At 49.5% G+C, this 16,382-nt stretch overlaps 1 protein-coding gene across 2 annotated transcripts in view; it reads left to right on the top strand.

Annotated features, from left to right (window-relative positions):
• Positions 1–13,805, top strand: part of EML1 (EMAP like 1) — a 163,912-nt gene extending 150,107 nt beyond the window's left edge. For both annotated transcript variants that reach the window (XM_032179899.2, XM_032179898.2), the window contains 5 exons: positions 7,837–7,934; positions 8,058–8,145; positions 9,635–9,730; positions 10,959–11,089; positions 11,744–13,805. In XM_032179899.2, the coding sequence (XP_032035790.1) occupies positions 7,837–7,934; positions 8,058–8,145; positions 9,635–9,730; positions 10,959–11,089; positions 11,744–11,869 (539 nt within the window). In that variant the 3' untranslated portion in view covers positions 11,870–13,805. The remainder of the gene's footprint in view (positions 1–7,836; positions 7,935–8,057; positions 8,146–9,634; positions 9,731–10,958; positions 11,090–11,743) is intronic.
• The last annotated feature ends 2,577 nt before the right edge of the window (positions 13,806–16,382 follow it).

Below are 16,382 nucleotides of genomic sequence, written 5' to 3'. Positions count from 1 at the left end.
TGGTGGTGGTGGTGGTGGTGGTGGTGGTGTAGTTTTGGTGCCATTATGGATTGAAGTATATTTGCTGTGTTCCTGTCTGTTATATTAGGTGGAACAATGTGTCCGTTATTGGCCAGTGGAGGTTACTCTAGTTGGCTCCTGGGTCCTTTTAACATGACCTCAGGAGCCTTTAATACTTGTTCTCTGGCATAACAAGTTGTTCCAGGATCCTTGTATACATTTCTCACCTATAGCCCTTTCTCTCAGGAGGCCCTCCTTCCTTTTTCAGGAGGAGATCACAATATGGGTGTTAGGAGTGTTCGTTGCCACGGGGTAGGGGATTGTCTTGCCTTTTCATTATATGATTATGTTGTGGGAAATACTGTTTCTTTCATGCCAGGCCATTTGGCTATGCTGACACTCTTGGAAATTGGAGTTTTGGTTGTGGGAAATCCGTGGCTGCCTCTGAGCTGCTGCTCTCTGTAGGGATCTTCTATTTTATAACCTTATTGACAGCGTCAACTCTGCCTCACAGTGGGATGTGTCCTCGAGCTTTAGAGGATCTGATAGAGCATCTCTTTTGGATCCTTTTTCGTTCTCCCTGAACCACGTTCATAACTTCTCACCCTAAACAGACAACTGCTCAGCCCCCTTGGCAGCCCTTTGTCCATGTTGAGAAAGAGCTTGACTTGGAATGCCTTTCATTCATAACCTCCTCAGTGTCACATTTCTTTCTGTTAGTTTAGCCAGGGTTCTGCATCTTATCTTGTGTTTCTCACCATTTTCTCAGTTATTTTGAATGTCTGCTGAAGGCACGAGGGCCTCATCTGCAGCCTCTTTCCTAGAAAGCCCTCTGATACCTGTCAGCGCCTGCTAACATGAGCGGGTCCATTGGGAAACATGTTTCTATTTCTTGTCAGTTACACTAATGACCATTCCCTGGAGAGCAGAGAGCTCTTACTACTAGAACTCTGCCTCTCGGCTTCGGAGTCATTGCCTGGGAGCTGTGTGGGGCAAAAGTGAAAGCCCTAAGCCAGGGCCTGGCCAACTACATTTGAATCTAGTGTCCTCTCTTAGTTAGTCCGGTGACCTTTTCAGAGCAGACAGTGAGTTACCATGAGGCCCAACTGAAAGAAGTGTGAATGAGTTCTCTGCAGAGCATTATGCAGATGTCACAGGGGATGCGATATCATCATTAGTAACAGCAGCAGTGATGGCCCCAGGAACAGCACCCAGATGGTGGACTCAGACCCCTGGGGAGTGACCCACAGTTCCATAATGGGAGGGACCCTATTTTGTTCAGCACTGTGTGCCCAGCTAGCTCCTAGCATAGGGTTTATGACAGGTTAGTTGCATGCATGAATGTAGCTGTAACTAACTACAGTGCAACACACACAAAGCAAAATGTGATCAGCAGTATGAGTTTTATGGTTACACAAGATTTTTCCAGCATATAGGCTATACTGTTGTGGATTACTATCTCCTTTTTGATTTAAGTATTTACAGACCTAAAACAGAGAGAGAGAGAAGCATTCGATGCCCAAACACAGATTGCCATTGACATGGAATTTCAGAAACCTGCTGCCAAAATCTCAGCTGAGATCGGTAGACCATCTCCAAGGTAGCAGCACCCTGCGCTGTCATGTGCTAAGAAGGGAAACCATGATGAAATGATGAGGGCTTTTTCTCATTCCGTCAGTCTCAGGAAAGCTGTGAGGGTTCTGCTGATAGCCAGAGGAAAAGCTAGTAGCGGTTCTTGAGCTTTATAGGTGGATCTGGCCCTCCTGGGCCTTTCCAGGACGTGGGAAGGACCAACGAGCCCCCAGCCACAGGCCCCCTGCCCAAGGATAAATGCCACCTTCACACTTAGTGATGCGGGTGGACATTGACCCTTCGCCGCAGACTGGGGTTGTGGAGACGGAGCTTTAGGAGGAAGTGGGGCTATTTTGTGAATCAAGGTTCAAGGTTGATGTTAACTGTGCAGGGGTGCGGGTCTGAGGGGTTACCTCATAAACTGGACAGTCAAAAAACTTTAGCAGCAGTGGAAAACTAAATGTTACTGGCAATTTCTCGCATCTCACACAACAGGCAGGCCCAGGTTTGAGTTGTTGGTCTGTACCTCACCGTGGGTGGAAGAGGGAGGTTCAGAAAGTCAGCCCTGGATCTCTGGGCACAGGCCTGGAACCGGACCATGAAGCCGAGCCCTCCAGGAGTGCATGCGAATCACCCAGAGTGGGGGGAGGGGGGTTCTTTGGCATGCTCAGAGCCACGAGCCTAGAGAATTTCCATGGACCATTGAATACCCATCTCAGGCATGTTTTAGCAACTGTCGTTTATGGACTATTTTATCTAACATGGTCTTTTGCTGATAAACTAATGTTACGTGAAAGTTTATCCCAACCACAGTCAGCTAAGTGTTGGCAAAATGCCAGCTCCTTCATAGGCTTATTAACTACAGAAGCTTCATAGTGACAATTCTCATATTTAACGTGCATGTCGAGAATCTTATAGAGCACTTTATGAGTGGACAGAATGGAGTTTTGATTGAACTAAGATTGTACTTTTTTAAAGAACAAAAATAGGAAGAAAATAATTTCATATTTATTAAGCCCAACTGCAGATCCTTAGCCTGCCTGTTCTGGTTTCAGCTCATTGAACCTAAGGTAAAAATCTGAATGTGAAGATGAAAGAGAGAAGCCCAGAAATGCTAGGTGCAACTGGTCATGCAATTGTATTTCTCTTCTTTTATCTTATCCATGTCATTGTTTGAAAGGTGGGTTTTTTCTGCTTTTACTAGAATGAATCAGAATCTGGCACTCACTCTGTCACTTGCAGTATTAAATCCCCCGTCTGCCTGGGTCTGAGACCTGTGGTGATGATGCAGCCCCTGCCACCTAGCCAGCCCTTTCCCCTGCCATGTGGCATTGCCCCTCCCTGGGTTGATGCCCATGCAGATGCAGCAGTCTTGTCTCCAAGCCCAAAATTACAATCAATGTGCCAGGAGAGAAGCTGCACCATAGCTGCACGGCTGTTCCTGCACCTGTAGAACCGTCTTCCCCACCGCCCTCCACCCCCCACCCAGATCTCACTTGTCAGCATGCAGATACTTTGCAAGCATGTAAGGATTTCTGTCTGTGCCACTCACCTGGCTGTGTTGCTGTACACAAGTTACTAAGCCTCAGTTTCCTCATCTGCAGAGCAAGTCTAATTGAACCTTCTGCTGAGGCCTGTTGGGCTTGACTGAAGCCCCCAGCCTCCAGCCTGGTCAAGAGTGAGCAATCAGTAGAAAACAGCTGTAAGGTTGTCCTTCTGCCCTGAGCACCTGGACTCTTGCTCTTGTGTCTTTATGAGTTCTCCAGCTGATTTTCATTTTGGGCCAAATCCTAGCTTATTTCAGTGGAGTAAGTTTAGGAATCTCAGTCTCTGAGAGCTGGGGAATGAGGCTTAGAGAATTTTTGGAGGAGAGGAGAACAATTAGGGAAAGAAAAAGGGCTCTGTAGGACCCAAGGAACAGGCTGTGCTAGGTTTCATCTGGCCTCTGGTTAGCATGTTGACAAACGCTGGTTGGTTTTGATTTCTTAGGCAATTGGTTTTATATATTTATGGATGAATGTAGGTAAAAGAGCTAGGATTTGAACCCAGGTTTTTCCTGCCTCAAAGGCCACATTCTAATCCTCACACTCTGCTGTCTTCCTGGGCAGTCGTCGTGGTCAACGGGAGAGTCATTTCGAGGTTTTTTGTGGTGGTTATGTCGGGGGCCAGGGGCTGGGAGGCACCTCCTCTGAGGAAGGGAACGTTTCTCCTGGTTCTGCCTTTATCTCTGAGACACTGCGTGCATTTCCACATCACGCACTGGTGGGTGTGTGCTAAGGACGTGGAGACCTGGGTGGGGTGGGGTGGGGTGATCAGAGTTGTCCACAAGGAAGATGAGGGCCTCCTGGGCCATCTCTCCGTGCCTGTGCAGAGGCCTGGGGCTGTTGATGGTACAATCAGCCAGTTTCCCTCTGCAGGGAGGACTTCCCCAGGCAGAAGTGAATTTCAACTCCTGCATGAAGACCATGGATTAGAATGGGAAAGAGGAATTACAATCTGACCAAGGCTGTCAGAGATAGAAGTGGATTGCTGAGAGAGATTGTGAAGTCCTGTTTCATTCATCTTTAAAAACAGATATGGGGCCAGACACGGTGGCTCACGCCTGTAATCCCAGCACTTTGGGAGGCCGAGGCAAGTGGATCACCTGAGGTCAGGAGTTCGAGACCAGCCTGGCCTACATGGTGAAACCCATCTCTACTAAAAATACAAAATAATTAGCCAGACATGGTGGCAGGTGCCTGTAATCCCAGCTACCCGGGAGGCTGAGGCAGGAGAATCGCTTGAACCCGGGAGGCAGAGGGGCAGAGGCTGCAGTGAGCTGAGATTGCACCATTGCACTCCAGCCTGGGCAACAGAGCAAGACTCTGTCTTAAAAAAAAAAAAAAAATATATATATATATATATATATATATGGGGATGGTGATTATGCAGGTGTAGTTGTCAAAACTCCTCGAACCATGCACTTGAAATGTGTGCACTTTACTGCCCGAAAATTGTGGGATGATGTTGTAACATGACTTTTTTCCTTAAATAATTAGCCAATTGCCTTAAACTTGTTTGTTAAATAACAAATAGTTCCATTATGGCCAGGCACAGTGGCTCACACCTGTAATCCCAGCACTTCGGGAGCCCAAGGACATTTTGCTTGAGCTCAGGAGTTCGAGACCGGCTTGGGCAACATAGTGAGACCCCTGTCTCAGCAAAAAAAAATCAAAAAATTAGCTGGGCATAGTAGCGCACGTCTGTAGTCCCAGCTACTCTGGAGAGCATGGCACGACTCGAGGAGGTCGAGGCTGTAGTAAGCTGGGATGGCACTACTGCACTCCAGCCTGGGTGACACAGCGAGACCCCATCCCAAGAAACAAAACAAAACAAATGGTTCCACTATGAAAGACACCTCATTATTTTTTGAGTTCACAAATGATCAAGTAGTTTTTTGTTTTTTGTTTTTTTTGAGACGGAGTGTCGCTCTGTCACCCAGGCTAGAGTGCAATAGCGCAATCTCGGCTCACTGCAACCTCTGCCTCCCAAGTTCAAGTGATTCTCCAGCCTCACCCTCCCGAGTAGCTGGGGCTACAGGTGTGTGCCACTGCCTCCAGCTAATTTTTGTATTTTTAGTAGAGATAATGTTTCACCATGTTGGCCAGGCTGGTCTGAAACTCCTGAGCTCAGGTGATCTGCTCACCTCAGCCTTCCAAAGTGCTGGGATTACAAGCGTGAGCCACTGCACCTGGCCTAATCAGGTAGTTCTTTGAGACCTTTTGCATAAGAGTGGACAGCCAATCCCCTGCCGTGTCATGTGACAGATTTTCAGCTGTTCTTTACCCTAAAGCTGGTCGGAGGGGCAGTGCCCCTGGAGTCAGATTGCCTGGGTTTAAGCCAGTTTCAGGAAACCTGTGCGACCTTGGACGAGTTAGTTTATTGTACACACCTCACTTTCCTCTATTGAGAAATGGGGATAATTATATCTACTTCATGAGGTTGTTATGAAGATTAAATAAGTTAACACAGGAAGAGTTTAGAATTGGACCTAGCACATAGTAGGCTCTCAAACATATTGGCCAGGCCGGGCACGGTGGCTCACGCCTGTAATCCCAGCACTTCGGGAGGCCAAGGCAGGTGGATCACCTGAGGTCAGGAGATCGAGACCATCCTGGCCAACATGGTGAAACCCCGTCTCTACTAAAAATACAAAAATTAGCCAGGCGCAGTGGCATATTCCTGTAATCCCAGCTACTTGGGAGACTGAGGCAGGAGAATCGCTTGAACTCAGGAGGTGGAGGTTGCAATGAGCCAAGATCGTGCCATTACACTCCAGCCTGATCAATAAGAGTGAAACTCCGTCTCCAAAAAATATATATATATATTGGCCATTTAATAATTGTAGTTGGTATCATTAAGTGGCCATTGTTAGTAGCATTTCGTGTTTATTGCGGTCATCATCACTGTTGCTGTCCAGGCATGGCCAGTTGCAGGCATTGAGTGCAGAGATGGTTGGTTTCTGGCGTGGTCACCTGGCCTTCTCAAGCCTCATCAGCAGCCGATGACAGCCTGTCTCCGGCTTCAGCAGTCCTTTTGTTTTTCTCAGCAAAAAAAAATATGTATTTGCCCCATTGCTTCAGGATTCTTGATTTGGACAGGCTGCCTTGGTCTTACATCGCCCGTATTTTGTCCTGGCCTAGCCCAACACTTCCTAAAATACCATTCCCTGAGGCGCCAGGCCACCCTGGGTCCTGCAGGATTCCTGCCTGGCAGAAGGAAAATCACAGGAAAGAGGGAGGGGAGAAATAACCCTTACTGATGCTTTACGCGCCTGTGAGCGCAAGGCCCTGTACAAATATTGTCCAAGTGGAGCCTCCTGACTGCTATGAAAATGCGCTGCTTGCTGTGTTTTGTGGATGGAGGACCTGCAGCCCCCTAGCTGGAGCAGAGAGAACCCCGCTACCCTGCATTCTGTTCTGGGCCCTGCGTGGCTCAAGGTTTCCAGTCCTTCTTTTTGTTTGCTGGCTCAGGAAAGTCTGACCTTTTCCCGGACTCACTTCCAGGCCCTGTTTCCTGTCCTGGGCATCCTGAGTCCCCCTCCCTGCATAGCGTGCACAGTGTGGTCGCTTCCAGCCACCAGGGCTGCTGCTGCCTTTTGTTGCAAAGGGCTCCCACACAAGCATCGCAGCCTGGGTCCTTAGGCCCTCCCAGAACCAGAAACCCAGGGGGAGAAGATACCAAGATACCCCTGGGAAGAGAGACGAGAAGGGCTGTCCAGTCAGGAGGCAGCGAGTGCAGAGGCCTGAGTGAACCCGTGTGTTCAGTGAGGAGCGACGTGGCTGGAAGGCTGTCCTGGTGGGCTTTGTGGGCCCTTCCAAGGAATTGAGTCTCCATCCTTCAGTGATTGGGACAGGAAAGGGCTTATAAGATTTCATAAAATTGTATGAAAAGAATTTATAGGGCGCAGTGGCTCACGCCTGTAATCCCAGCACTTTGGGAGGCCAAGGCAGGCAGATCACTTGAGCTCAGGAGTTTGAGACCAACCTGGTCAACACAGCAAGACCCCAACTCTACAAAAAAATGTTTTTAAATTAGCCAAGCGTCGTGGTGCACGCCTGCAGTCCCAGATACTTCCCTAGGATCACTTGAGCCCAGGAGGTTGAGGCTGCAGTGAGCTGTGATCGTACCACTGCACGCCAGCCTGGGTGACAAAGCAAAACCCTGCCTCAAAAAAAAAAAAGAGTTCATAAAAATTTATAAATCGCTGGGCGCAGTGGCTCACACCTGTAATCCCAGCACTTTGGGAGACCGAGGCGGGTGGATCACGAGGTCACGAGATCGAGACCATCCTGGCTAACACATTGAAACCTCGTCTCTACTGAAAATACAAAAAATTAGCCGAGCGTGGTGGCACGCGCCTGTAGTCCCAGCTACCCGGGAGGCTGAGGCAGGAGAATGGCATGAACCCAGGAGATGGAGCTTGCAGTGAGTTGAGATTGCACCACTGCACACCGGCCTGGAGACAGAGCGAGACTGTCTCAAAAAAAAAAAATTTTTTTTATAAATCTTTGCCAGATTTTATCATCTGGCCAGGTGTGTATTTTTCAAAAGATAGCTTTGGAAGTGGCAAAGGATTCATTCAAAAGCAGATTTTTTCTCTTGGAAATAATTCATTAATCTGGCGATTTTGTCTAAATCTGTGGTGTCAGCTACCGTTATCCTTTGTAATGAACAAAATATGTATTGTTAACATCTGAAATGTAATTTGTCATCTTTTTATAGATGGGAATTTCTTAGCCATAGGCTCGCATGACAACTGCATCTATATATACGGCGTTAGTGACAACGGGAGGAAGTACACGCGAGTGGGCAAGTGCTCGGTAAGTGCTGACAGTGGACCTGTCGCTTCTCATGCACTGCGTATACTTGTTTAACTACAGCGGAACGGTGTTGGCAGGGACTTCTAAGGCCAGTGAAATGAAGACGGTGTTTTTCTCTCCCAGGGTCATTCCAGCTTCATCACTCACCTGGACTGGTCTGTAAACTCACAGTTCCTCGTGTCAAATTCCGGGGACTACGAAATCCTCTACTGTGAGTACCACCCCAGGGTTGTATGAAGTCTTGATCTCAGAAAGCGTTCACTCTGAGACCCAGGGGGCCTCTGTGAAAACCCACCTCCTGTATGACTTAGGCACGTGCCATCATCTCTAGGCCATGGTTTCCGCCTCTGTAACGTAGAGGAGTGGGGCTGCGTGGCCTCTTGAGTCCTTCCCGGTTTCCTGCTGACTGCGAGCCCCTATGGAGGAGAAGATCCAGGGCCTGCCCCAAGGGGAAGAAGGTCAAGCCCTGCAGAGGGGGACTTGGGGCAGGCGGATGTGGCAGAAGGGGGTGGGTCCGGGTGGATGTGGCCAAAGTGAGTGGGTCCAGAGCTGTCCAGGCAGGAGGAGGGCCTGTAAAGGTGTTATCCTCACAGGAGGGACCATGAAGTCCCTCCCCACTGGGTGGACAGCAGCCCTGGGACCCCTCCTCCTCCTCTCCCAACCTGACCCTGGCCAGTCTCTGGGCCCAGGCAGTGCTTGGGAACAGTGAGGATGATCGTGGCAGGCACTTACAAGCTCATCCTCGTGCCATGCACTGGTTCCTCAGACACCCACCAGGCACCTGCCACGTGCCCCACTCTGGGCCACGCAAGGCGGCTCATGGGGCACAAGGAAGGCCTCACTGCTGCCCTGCTGGAAGTTACCAGAAAGCGCAGCGCTCCTCCCCTGCATCTTCTCAGATGACCCACAGCACTTTCTGTCTTGGCCCCATGTTGCAGGGAAGGGCTCAGAGCCCAAAACACAGGCCCCAAGAGCCCACGGGGGTGGGGGGGGTCACACTCACTTGAGCATCACCACTTGCTGAGGATCAGGACAGGCAGGACCAGTGGCAGCAGGGAAAGCAGGGCAGTGTGTACCGAGACTGAGCTCGCTCCAGTGCGGAGGGCAGCCACACCGTCTCACCTCTTCCCTGTCCAGGTCCTGCCTGACACAGGCACAGGAACAGGGGGTGGTTTTCAGGGACAATCCCTGGGTCTAGAACCTTCTCAGATGTGGTCTCGTACTCTGCTGGTGAGAGCTCATTTGGGGAACACACAAGTCCCCTGGGAGGCCCTTGGTGTGACTGGTTTCAGTAACCTCCATTCCTGACTCTGATCTGAAGGGACTGAGGGGTATACGGAGGCGGGGGGGCCTGACAGCAGGGGCAGAGCTGCATTCAGGGGCTCTGGTCGGGGGTGGGCAGCAGGCGGAGACCCAGGAACCGGAGACTAGAGAAGCCAGACTGTGGGAAACAGACTCAGACAGAGATGGGAAAAAAACAAAGAAGAGGGCGTCTCCACCCAGGCCCAGGGGCTCGGGCTCAGTTCCAGGGGAACTCACAGCTGTGCACACATGATTCCTGCCCGACTGGGAAGTGGAGGGTCTCCCTCTCCAGGAAGGGCTCTGTACCCAACGGGGCACAGCTCTGGGGGCTCAGCCTTGCTCAGGGGAGGGGTAGGGCCTTGGCTTAGATGTCGCCAGACTGTGTTTGCTTTTTGCAGGGGTTCCCTCTGCCTGTAAGCAAGTCGTAAGTGTGGAAACTACAAGAGACATTGAATGGGCTACCTATACCTGCACTTTGGGATTCCATGTTTTTGGTAAGTTTGCTGCAGATTTCACTGGTTCCAACAAAAGAGTGTCTCCTTTTAAAATATTTCTTCAGTAGCTGTGGAGTCTCATGGTCACCAGTCTTGTCAGACTGCTTTACTGCTACGGGAGGCCCATGAGACACGCCTCCTGCCGCACCCTGGGGTAGGGCCGGGCTTGCCTGGCTGTGGCCTGCTGAGAAGAACCAGAGAGATGGGTTTTTAACCCTTCTCCATCGTACAGGGCGGCAGGTCCTGAGGTAATTCCCTGGAACCCTCTCCTATCAGATTGTGCCACATGGACCTAGGTGGACCAGATGGCGCTCAGTCAACTTACCATTTGTGAGGGTTATTATTTATATTTTTTTTGTTCTTAAACTAAAAATTTCACTTTCTTCAAGGTTCACTTTAGGAATATTTTCGTAAGTGACCTAAATTAAAGGGCCGCAAATTAATAGAATTTTTAAAGGTAGTGTTTATTGTCTCTTTACATAAGACTACAAGTTAGTAGGTTGGTGAGAATTTGCAGTTTTGTGGTGTTCAGTGCTGAGGTCCGGAGGTTCGCTCCAGAGCTCCCGGTCGAAAACCCAACGTGCATCCAGCCCTCTCCTAGCCACAGGTTTTATTGACAGAGTTTCCCCGACAATGGCCAGAAGACGGCGTCCCCCACCCACCCATTCTCCAGGCCCACCTGGGCTCAGGGATGCAGAGCCTGGAGCCAGTAATGATGGGCACAGCTGCCAGGCTGCCCCAAGCAAGCAGCAGCCACAGTGAGTGACCCCAAGAAACATGCACACACCCAGGGTTAAAAGGCCTTTGGAGAGACCTACTCATGTAGAGTTACAGCAATAACAAGGAAACTGCAGGCTTGAGGACAGGGCGGCTTCCCACAGGACGCTTCAGAGATCTAGGAGAGGTGTCACTTTGGAACCGGGGTTCCTGGTACTGTCTGCCTTGGCCTCAAGATGAGGCCTCAAAAGACCTGGCAGCCCGGAAAGCTTGTCTTTGCTCCTCTCGCGCAGCAGAGCATTGGAGGGTCTCCGAGACTGGCCTGAGTGAGAGGAGACTGGGCGCACAGTGAGAGGCCAGGAACTGAGGCTATTGTGCTTTTTTGACCCTTGTTTCTAAAGCTGGACTTCAGGCGGTTTTATGTTCAGGACCGTTCAGTGGGCGGTTCCTGCGCCATGTGGCCCTGTGGCCCCTGGTGTTTCCAGCGCCCTGTTTGTGGACTTTGTTTTAGGAGTGTGGCCAGAAGGCTCGGATGGAACCGACATCAATGCCGTCTGTCGGGCCCATGAGAAGAAACTCCTGTCAACAGGCGACGACTTTGGCAAAGTGCACCTCTTCTCATACCCCTGCTCGCAGTTCAGGGTAAACGACTTATTTCTTCACTAATCTTATCCCCCATGGGGCACGCACGTATACCCGACCTGTTTGGAGACTAAATGGAAATGGGCTGTGAGTGAGTGCTGCCAGCCACAAAGGCGGATGTGACTCTGTTATTTGTGCCCTGAGCACTTCCGGCTGCTTTTAGGGAAACCCGAGCCCCACAGGACCCACAAAGCCCTTCAGATCTGCCCATCTACCTCTGCAGCTACACAGGCTCACAACTCTGCCCACCACCACGGCTCCCTTGCTCCGGCCCTGCTCAGCTGAGCCAGCCCTGAGCCCTGGGACACCCTTCTTCATCCTCCGTGACCCTGACCCTGGAGACCCCTCACCCTCAGCCCCGGGCATCTGGTTAGGCCCACCTTTGGGGCGACCTCATAGCTGGCACCTCTGATATTGAACATCTCTCTCGGCTGAGGGTGGTCATTTGCTCGTGTCTGTCCCCTACCAGGCCACAAGGACTGTGGGCTTTGTTTCTGTGTCCCTTCTGTGTCACGCACAGAGCAGGTGCCCAAGTGAGAGCTGCCAAGTGGAGGGCGAGTAAAGGAATTAAGGCATGCAGTGAGAATTCAAGTTCCCATCCCAGACGGTTTGCCTTGTAGTAAAGGAAGCTTTCCCCCATATCATTCCCTCCAGGCTCCAAGCCACATCTACGGCGGGCACAGCAGCCATGTCACCAATGTCGATTTCCTCTGTGAAGACAGCCACCTCATCTCCACGGGTGGGAAAGACACAAGCATCATGCAGTGGCGCGTCATTTAGTCCCCACCGAGAGCTGTGGGGAGCAGCATGGGCAAGGAAGACACAGACTCGCATTACCCTTGGTCACTGTGATTTCTGTTTTGTTTAAAAAATTCTTACAAACCTCAGGAAAACTGTGCCCTCCGCCGGCTACCTTAGCTTAGTGCGTCAGCGGGCGCCACAGCGGATCAACGGTTCCGTGTTCACTTTTGTTGTACAATATATGACACAGTGCACATTGAATACCAACAAGGTTCCAACGTTTACATTATAGCCACATCAACAGAAGTAACTGGTATATTCTTAGTAACTTTTCTATGAACTCTTCAAAAATGGTCACAGAATGCCTTTTAAAACATTGTATATAATCTTCACTGTTTCACCATCTAGCTTGCTAAGTCAAATATTTATGATGATAATGAGGTACTGAACCATGATGGCTGTTGAGGAATTGGTCCTAAAAGGACAGATCACTTAAGAAGAGTGAATAACTGATTTGCACAGCTGAATCAGGAGACGCAAAGATGAGACTGTATTTGGTTACATTTTCCAAAGTTTCATTACATTCTCCCTTGGGAGGCTGTGAGAGAGGGCTTGTATTCCTCTTGTGCTAAGCAGATTCTACTCCTAATTGACTTACATATTTCAGCAGGGTACACAGGCGTTTCCAAGTTTCAGGGACACCGTCCTGCCTAACCAGATGCGGTCAGCCTCTTCACACCCACCTGGCTTGCATCCCCCATCCCTTGTTCACACGCCCTGATTAACGGTGAGACATTTTGCCACCTTCTTGTGTATATTACTTGGCATGAGATGATATTGTACTTGTATAGGATTCTAGCAATTCATAATAAATATGTAAGACTAGGCTTTACTGTCTTATGCTTATGGACATTGTATATTTGTATTTTATGACCAAGTAGACCAAGTCAGAAAGATCTCTCTCGAGTGCACCATAAACCTGCAGAGAGCAGTCTCGAAAGGCTCCACCAGGTACCAAGGGCAGCTGCTTTTCCTGTCTTTTGTGCATGGGCGACTCATTACAGTATGAGATAAGATTGAGTTCTGATGTGTTAAACGGAGGTGGCAGAAATTTTTCAAGAAGGCCTTATCCATTTCGATTGTGTGACAGATTGAAATTTATTGTTTACATTGGGGAATGTATCTCAAATTTTTAAATAGAAGAGTAATAAACAGACTTTAAAGCAAATATTAAGATTTTTACTCATTCAAGGCAAGTAACTGAATGGAATTATCTGAGCTCTATGGCACTGGTTGTTTAGAGTGACTGATTAAGTGCAACTTTCAGAAACATTTTTGATGACATCACCAGCCTACTGCAGAAGTGCAGGGCACCAGTAAACACCATGTATTATTGAAGATGAATCTGTTTGTATGTATCCTTGTCAAATATATTCTATAATGAAATAAAATCTGAAAAGTGGATTTCTTATTGACCTATATTCATGAAAGCATATAAATTATTTAAAATTAGATATGATTCACACTATATTCTGTTTCATATGCAGATTTTATTCTCACCTGGGCCATTTGCAGATGAGACTGTAGTTTGCAGATGAGACTGTAGTTTGCAGATGGTGTGGAAGCATTCATCAGGGGAGATAACCATAAAGGATTTGGCCTAATTACCATACTCAATTGTCAGTTTATGTGGTTTTGTGAACACTGGCAAAAGCAATTGTTTTTAAATTAACAATGGAGAGAATGATAAGATGAGGAAAGGAAAAGGCATTCATTATTGACCTACGTGTCAGTAAGGTCTACTTTATTTCTAGGTACTCCTGTTTGCCAAGCTCAATAATAGACAAAGGATACAAACACACACACACAAATCTACTATTTTAGATATATGTACTATTTTATATATATATGTAAACTACTATTGCTCTCTTTATAATGATTAATCATTTTATTAATGAATTTGATGGATTTAAAATGGCTTCATTTCATTTTAAATGAAATTCTTTAACCAGTGCAGTATTAACCTTGCAGGTGTTCACTGTTCACTCACTCGTTAACACAGCGAGCAACGACCCTGTGCCACTGCTCAGCCCCTCTTAGGCAAGCAAGGCCTTGAACCTCCAGGATTCTCCCGGAACGAGGGGCTCAGGAACCGGGCAGCTCTTAGCCCGGCTTCCCTGCAACACATAAGATGAGGAAAGATGAAAGGAAAGGAAAGATTATAATTTATTTGTAGTTACAATAATTAAGTTTGTTAGCATGAGAGAATTTTCCAGTGAACAAAAAGCCCTCAGGGGATTTTTTTTTATTTACCATTTTAAACTTTGTGTTAAGATGAAATTGTTGCTTTTGCAGAGTAAAGTCTCCGTGGCAATCCTGTTTAGATAAGGTCAAGTATCAAGGGAACGCTGGATTTCCTCAAGAACAGGGTAGGTGCTGGCGTTCACATGCTTCAAAGCTTGCAGAAGAGTAAGTTGACCCTTGAACAACACAGGGGTTAGGGGTGCTGACCCCACACACAGTCAAAGATCTATGTATAACTTTTTACTTTCCAAAAACCTAACTACTGATAGCCTACTGTTGACTGGACACCTCACTGAGAACAATTTCCACATACTTTGTTAATATGTATTATATAGTACACTCTTGCAATAAAGTAAGCTAGAGAAGATAAAATGTTAAGAAAATTATAAAAGAGGCCAGGCACAGTGGCCCAGCCTGTAATCCCAGCACTTTGGGAGGCTGAGGCAGGAGGATCGCATGAGCCCAGGAGTTCAAGACCAGCCTGGGCAACATAGCAGGACCCCACCTCTACCAAAAATTTTAAAAAGTACCCGAGTATAGTGGTGTGTGCCTGTAATCCCAGCTACTCTGGAGGCTGAGGTGGGAGGATTGCTTGAGCCTGGGAGGTCGAGGCTACAGTGAGCCTTGATCAGACCACTGTACTCCAGCCTGGGTGGCAAAATGAGACCCCGTCTCACTCTGGGGACTCTGGAGGCTGCCAGCCCGCTGCCGCCTGCCTCCAGGGCCTGGGAAGTTGATTTGAAGAGTGACACCACCAGGGCAGGGAGGCCATCTGTCATTCTGCGGGTGTTTGGGGGATTTTGTAGGCTTGTGACAGCCTACAGGGAAAGCAGGGCTATTTGATCGATACACTGAGGCTTGGAGAAGGAAATAACTTCCCCAAGACTGGCACTTGTTCCAAACTTGTCTTAACGAACATGTGCTAGGCACTGGGAATATAAGGATGGGCAAAACCACACCAGTGCCTGCCCTGGGGCGCCTACATGGCATCAGAGGAGCCAGACGTTAGCAGAACGCATGCCCGGCCACGTGCTAGATGACCACCATATGAGCCAGGAGGGAACTGAGAGCATCTAACTGGAAGACCCGAGTGAGTGTGGGGACTCCGGAAAGTTTCCCTGGCAGAAGGAGAAGGAAATGACCCGGGAGAGTGGGGAGAGAGGCACTGAAGGCTGAGGCCAGCACTCGCAAAACCCTTTTGAGAGGGAAATTCAAGAGCACAGGGTGGGGGCACAGGAGTCGGGGGCAGCTTGTGAGAGGCAGGGCCTGGGGGGCATGCTAAGGGCTTTATTCCAAATCCCAATAGCAAAGGGCGGCCACTGGTGGGTTAGGCAGGGAAGGGTTCCCACTGTAATTCTGAAAGGTCTTCCAGGCCCAGGGCTGATGGGTTGGGGGCGTTACTGTCATCTCAGTGGGCGGTGATGGTGGTGTGGAGTGGGGAGGTGGGAGCACTGTCCCAGAGAGGTTTGTGGGGTGGCGTCGGCAGGGCCCGCAGATGGAGTGGATGTGGGCGGGGCTGAGTCCCAGGTCCCTGACTGCTTCTCTGGTGGGATGACAGTGCCATGAGCTAAAATGCAGATCACTGCCCGTCTGAAGGAGGGTAGAAGGTCAGGCCTGGAACAGGTGAAGCGAGTTGACATCCAACTGCAAGGGCAAAGTAGGCATTCGGCTTTGCAGGCCCAGCACAGACATCCTGCGGGAGGTGGACACGGGAGGCTCTCCCCGGAGGCTGGTTTTGGGAGGCCAGGTGTGCTTGAGATTGTAGGTTGCTCAGTCCAGGCCAAAAGAGGCTTCCAAGCCAGCTTGGGGGACTCCAGAATCCAAGGGCAGGTAAGGGGGCTGCTGGAGAGGAGAGAGAGCCAGGAGGGCCATGGTGGAGCAAGAGACGGTCCCGCACGCGGAGGATCTTGCGTCCGCAGCAGCAGGGCAGCTCGATGTGGTGCTCGCCAGGAGCCAGTGTGGACTCTGCACGGGCTTAGCAACCGGCATTCCAGCATCTCCATGTGCAGGCAGTGCCAGGCAGGAGATCCAGGCAAGGTGGGGACAGCCTCAGCCACATAGGGAAGAGAGAACATGAGGCCACAGGTCGCACAGGGCTGTCAGCCCAGTGGGGGCGGGGGTGTGGAGGTGGAGGAAGCTTCCAGGCCAGTTGGAACTGGGGAGAGGCAAAGTTCAGTGGATTCGTGGCATTGGTAGATCTTAGGTCCTGGCCGCCGGGGTGAGAGGGGCTACCTGGCAGGGGCTGTCT

This window comes from Hylobates moloch, unplaced genomic scaffold, assembly GCF_009828535.3.
Source record: "Hylobates moloch isolate HMO894 unplaced genomic scaffold, HMol_V3 SCAFFOLD_16, whole genome shotgun sequence".
Classification (NCBI taxonomy): Eukaryota; Metazoa; Chordata; class Mammalia; order Primates; family Hylobatidae; genus Hylobates; species Hylobates moloch.
This window is presented reverse-complemented; position numbering and strand designations above follow the sequence as displayed.